At 31.2% G+C, this 6000-nt stretch overlaps 1 protein-coding gene across 1 annotated transcript in view; it reads left to right on the top strand.

Moving 5' to 3' along the window:
- The window catches only part of LOC107453190 (uncharacterized), a 143444-nt gene that overhangs the window by 128881 nt on the left and 8563 nt on the right, over positions 1–6000 (top strand). Inside the window, exons 7-8 of the mRNA XM_087163391.1 lie at positions 730–1077; positions 3474–3674. Coding sequence (XP_087019517.1) covers positions 730–1077; positions 3474–3674 — 549 coding nt within the window. The remainder of the gene's footprint in view (positions 1–729; positions 1078–3473; positions 3675–6000) is intronic.

Raw genomic sequence — 6000 nt, 5'->3', positions numbered from 1 at the left:
ATAGTTCTTTCTTTCAAATAAATAAAGTGGTCGCGACCGGGAAAAATTAAAAACTTTTTTTTGAAAAATGTTGAATAAAATAAATTTAACTAGATTTATCAAGATACAAGTAAATTTATCTAGAAAATAAACTGTGCAACTTAATTCCTAAAATAAAATTGAAATTAAAATTTGCAAAATTTTTATTACCCTCATGAAATAATTTTAAAAATTTTTCCCAATAATCCACACTCTGAATATCTTATGGGTTATCTTTCCAAAAAATTAGGATTCTTTTATCTTGATTGAAACCACCGTTAGAAGGTATTTTGATTTGACTTTATTATCTGATAAGTGTGATTTTGAGGGCATAGTGCTTGATATTCAATTTCTGCATGTGCAAGGAAAATGTAATTTATTCTTTCTGGTTTTTGTTTCCGAAAGATAACACTAATTTTGAAAATTTAATAACTTATTGTTACTAACTGAAAGCTGATTCCAAATTTTAAAAAGGGGATATCGATACTTTGATTCATTTACAACAAGTCTTGAGAATGGACTACAATTTTTAAACATGACTACTTTTTGGTAATGGAGTTCCTTTAATCGAGTCTTTATCATGAAAACTCGCAGTTTTTTTTTCTAAAAAAAGCTGATTTTAAGCTGGAGTTGTTTGAATCGCTCCAAGAAGAAAAATGTCCTTTTATTTTCATGAAAAAATTCGCTAATGGTTTGTTTAATCTCATTTAGATATGAAGCCTATTACAAGTCCATCTACCACTACTACTTTTGAATATACAACAAGTACTCCTGATCCCTCTACCAGTACTTTGTCTAGGACAGAAAGTACTCCGGATCTCTTTACCAGTACTTTGTCTACAACAGAAAGTACTCTGAATCTCTTTGCCAGTACTTTGTCTACGACAGAAAGTACTCCGGATCTCTTTACCAGTACTGTGTCTACGAAAGAAAGTACTTCAACTATTGGTTCAATTGACGAAGAGAAAACTGGAAAGACTATGTTCACCAGAGAAGATCAAAATACAAAGCCTTCTTTCACGACTAAAGGAACTTCTCTTGAAGAACTAACTACTAGCAGTAAGTTATTCGTGTAATAGCACATCTATTTTGGTTACTTATTTCTTGAGCTTATTCAGTTTTAAAGTTTTGTAGACGCTGCTCAAATTCTATTAAACTGGTTTTTGCAACAGCTAGTTATGCAGTAAAAAGCAAATGTTTGAAAAATAAAGGTATGCAATTAGACGTTAACTGGCGGTCGCATTATAAATTATAATCCTAGCTTAAGCTTATTGAAAAATGTTGCTGGGACATAGTTTTAGATACAGTAAAACCTTCAAGAAAGACCACCCTTCTGTAGCGATCATTCATCATCGTTACGTAATGTATTCAGTATTTATGACAAGTTTTAGAAGGCACGGAATATTTCCATAAGAATTTGTGTTGAAGACAACATTTAAACCTTTAGTCGACACCATTAAAACCTCTCTCGCTCCCCCCAAAAGTTTACTTATTTGGAATAGTTCGAAGATTCCTAATTGAATTTCACACCTAAGAAAATGACACTGATTGAAGTTAAAGTAGTTTTCGAAAAATCGTGTTCCTTCGATAAAATTTTTAAGCGAATGGAGGTAACCTCTAACAACGACCAACCTCCATTAACGAATATATTACTGAGGAACAGAGAGTGGTAGCTCCCGAAAGGCTTCATTGTATAATTAACTTCTAACTGCTCATTATAACTACCTACATGATTAATATATTTTGTTTAATATTATGATTAATATATTTAGATTAATATATTTTCGAAACACTAATGTCTTTGTATCAATGAAATAATTTAATCCTTAATTTTTTTAATTTTTTTTCTAAGAACTCAAGAGATTTTGACAGTTTTGAACGGGCAGTTTGACAGTTTTTTTTTCTATCATTTCAAAGCGGGCTTGAAAAAACCGCCCCACTTAATTTTTTCACAATAATATAAACCACTAGGATTTTAAGCTATTTTTTTCTGAAAAACAATGTGGTTTGGTCACCGCATCATCCTCAGTAATCCGGAGGCACGAAGGACTCTCACAAGACGGGTATGTGGTCCTGCGCACCGTCTGCCCAATCCTACCGACCCACTAAGCTCGTCTGTATGAGCTTGCTGCAAGGGAAAGGGTTAGATCATGGCATACAGATTAATTAAAAACAGATAATAATTAAATTAAGAATTTTAAATGAAATAATTGAAAAAAAAATAACTAATGTTTATTCTATAATTAATTAAAAATAATAAATAACTGGAGAAGTAAATTTAATGATTAGGTAAAGAATGATAATTGAATGAGATAAATAAATTATTAAAGATTAATCTACAATTGAAAAAAAAATGTCAACCAAATAGAGAATATGATACTTAAGCATATTAAATCTGATTCGGTAGAAATCCGATTCATGAGTATTCTTTCAAAAAACTGTTCAATAACTTAATAATTGCAAAATTAGAATAACCACAAATTTCTTTGATGGGTAGTTTGCTATCACTTGAATACTTTTGGTAAAATTTTAGGACTCTAGGGATATACACAGTCCCTGGCCAAATTATTCGATATAAAATCTTAATTAGCAGGCCATATTATAAAACTTTATTGTTGTTACGCCTCTGAAACCGGTTTGCACTTGCTTACGTTCGTGTATCAATTGGTTATATTAGACGATATATAATTTAAATTTGACGATATATTATATAAATATAGAATATTTATTATATCAGGTATCAAACTAGTATATTATAATGTTTAGACCAAATTATTAGATTTACTGTAGTGTTCTAATAATGACATGTTTTGCACGAGTTTATATGCAATACTTTTATATTTTACATGTAATGGGCTTTTATTCAGGAGATTTTTTATATGCTTCCTATTTGTATTTATTTTTAACATATTTTTTTGCAATGTTAACCAACTGATACACGAGCGTTAATAACTGCAAACCGGTTTCAGCCGCGAAGAAGCAATAATGCTGTATAATATTAATCGATAATTAAGTTTTTACATAGATTCTAAAAATTTGACCTTTGTCTAATAATTTGACCAGGGACTGTAAATACTTTTGCTACAGTTCTCTTGGATTGTTTGCTGGTTGCTTAAAAAGTGAATGGGGTATTACATAAAAAACAGAGATGTAACATTCCAGATAACATTTCAATTTTTTTTTTTCCGTTGCTCTTTTTTGTTTATTTGGGAAGAGAAAGAAATGTCGTGTTGAGCAAATGACGGTTACAGGATTCAACAGGTTTCATAGTGAAAATGTGATAATTTTTCCTACCAAATGTGCAATTGACGCTCAATTGCCAGCGGCAGCGGAAAAAAAAACTGTGTTTCAAAGTACTATAGTCAAACTAAAATCGTGCGGAAACGTGCTAAATTAAGGAAAAGTTACATTTTTATTAAAATTTAATGAAATATATCTTATTTTCTATCATTTAGAAGAGAGTAAAAGTCCATCGATATCCACATTTCAATTAACAAGCACTTCAAAGCAAGTTACCAGTAACAAGATTTCAACTCAAAGTACTTCAGCAATTAGTACGAGTGACAAAGAAAACATTGGAACATCGATCATCATCAAAGATGATAAAAAGGAAAAACCCACGACAATGGCTTTGATTATTGAACCAACAAATAAAAGTAAGCAATTTAATGACATCGAACAAATAATTACAATATACTCGTTCTTATTAAGTACTAGCCGCTAAAGGCGGCCAGCTGTCCGCCACGCTAACGGTTTTCACAAATAAACTTTTTTAAAACATAGCAGGAAATCTGAAAATTAGTGGACAATTAAAGTGTTCCTGTCCTGCAATTTTGTCTTCATATCCAGTTTTGTTGCAGATGTGTTATAGCTCTTGAGGATGTTTGAAGATGTAACTTTGGTATGGTAACATAAGGCCTATGGTAACCTAAGGCCTATGGAACCTACCCTATAATATAACTATCAGGTGGAGACTTTTTTTTTTTTATTTTTTTATTTTTTAAAGGCCTCAGAAATTGTAAAAGCATAATACAAAAGTTGCTTTCGAAATCATCATTGGCCAATAGGTGAAAACCTCTTCTAATCTTCTTTGACGTTTCTCTGATACTTCTTGGGCTCTAGAATTGCTTGTCGAAATTCGGTCATGTTCCATCCTTCTTTGACGTTCCACAGATGTTTCTTGGGCCCTTCTTCTTCTTTGAGAATCTCTTAATATCCTTTTCTTTGACAAAATACAAAGTTTTTTGGAAGGCGGTTCTGCCATCATGTCAGTAATCGGGTTTTTAAGAAGTCAACGAATACTTTAGAACATACTATGAAAGCAAATCATGAAACTTCAGTATTAAAATCTAAGTGCTTACCTGCAAACTGAAACTTTCTGAAATAACTAATTACATTTAATAAAAACTGTTAAAATAAAGAATAGAAAAACCAAAGAGATCCAATGTAAGTGTGATCGTTCCTTCAAAAACAATTTAATTCCTATTTTATATATTATATGGCTACAACGCTTAAGAAAAAAAACTAAAATGCTAAATACATGTAAAGAACACAAAAACGGGGGAAAATATACTTGAGGGTGCCCCTCGGCGAAATCGGTGACTTATGTTTGGCGTCTTACTTGGTTGCCAGAACTCCGTGGTAACAGGAATAGAGGCCAAAACATAGTGATATTTCAATGAAACAATTGAAAATTTAAACAAAGCTTTTTAAAATTGCAGTGAACAGAATAGAATCAAAATTAATAAACCCACTAAAATGCATTTTGAATCGAAACAAAAATTAACGGAGTAATCACAGAAAGAAAAAGAGAAAAATAACTCACTTAAGCTTGAATATCTTCAGATTTTGGTGCACAGAATTCTCTAATTGCAGTTAGGTACTGTCTAAACTACGACCCCTTTCTAATAAATCTTTTTATGTTGGGAGCATTTGAACCTTTCACACGACCCATTCAAATCCATCTGATCAATCTTTACGTTCAACCAGAGACATCTTTCCCACAAACAGGACATTTATATCTATTACTAATTAAACCTTCATTCATACACCAGTCAATCACTACTTTTTTTCCTTTGTTATTCAAATCGTACAGAAACTTAAGATTTGTCCTATTGACAGTATTCAGTTTTAGTACCAGAAGCAAAAGTAACCTTACCAGTCAGTATCCAAAGTAGAACTAACGGATCTCTGAAATTACATTTAAAAACAACGCTAAATTCTTAACCAATCAGAATCACGATTAAAATCTAAACCAATCAGAATAACGATTGGTTTTCAACATCGCCCAGCTTGGCGATCAACCTCGATCACAACTTGGCGGGGGCACCCTCAAATATAGTCTACCCCAAAAACGAATTAATTTTTTATGGTTTCTATTTCTATATAATTTTTTATGGTATCAATTTCTATTTCTACATTGCTACAAAAATTATCGTCTTCGCTTAAGAAAAAAAAAATAGAGCGTGGGAAGAATAAGAAAAACTTATTATAACAATTATGAACAGCGACAAATAAATCAAAGCAAAGCTTTCTATTTACGTATGGAATATGTTGCCACATTTTTAATACAAAAGTTAAACTTTTCTCCACTTTGATAAATGTAAACAAATGCGAACCTTACAATCAAATTATTAATTCCTTCGTATATTATTGGTTTAAGTTGTCGAAATTTAATCTTTCAATTGTAAGGCTCGCATTAGCATACATTTATAAGAGATATGCATTTTTTAATAGTTTTTTTAATATGGCTCTTATTTGAAGACGAAAAAGCATAGATTTTCTTACAAAATGACTGATAACTGAAAAACTAATCAAATTTTTGAAAAAGAAAAAAAATACTTCTTCATTATGCCAAAACTCAATTTTGTGTCAAGTTTCGTGCCTGGGCGAGGCTTCTGGGGCGATATATTGTGATTACAGACAGACACACAGCCGCTTTTATTATTATGTATAGATTATAAAAATTTTTTTATAATAATC

The sequence above is a fragment of the Parasteatoda tepidariorum genome, chromosome 5 (genome assembly GCF_982258835.1).
Source record: "Parasteatoda tepidariorum strain Cologne lab strain chromosome 5, Ptep-v5.0, whole genome shotgun sequence".
Taxonomy (NCBI): Eukaryota; Metazoa; Arthropoda; class Arachnida; order Araneae; family Theridiidae; genus Parasteatoda; species Parasteatoda tepidariorum.
Note: the sequence above shows the minus strand (reverse complement) of the source record. Positions and strands in the feature narration are given on the sequence as shown.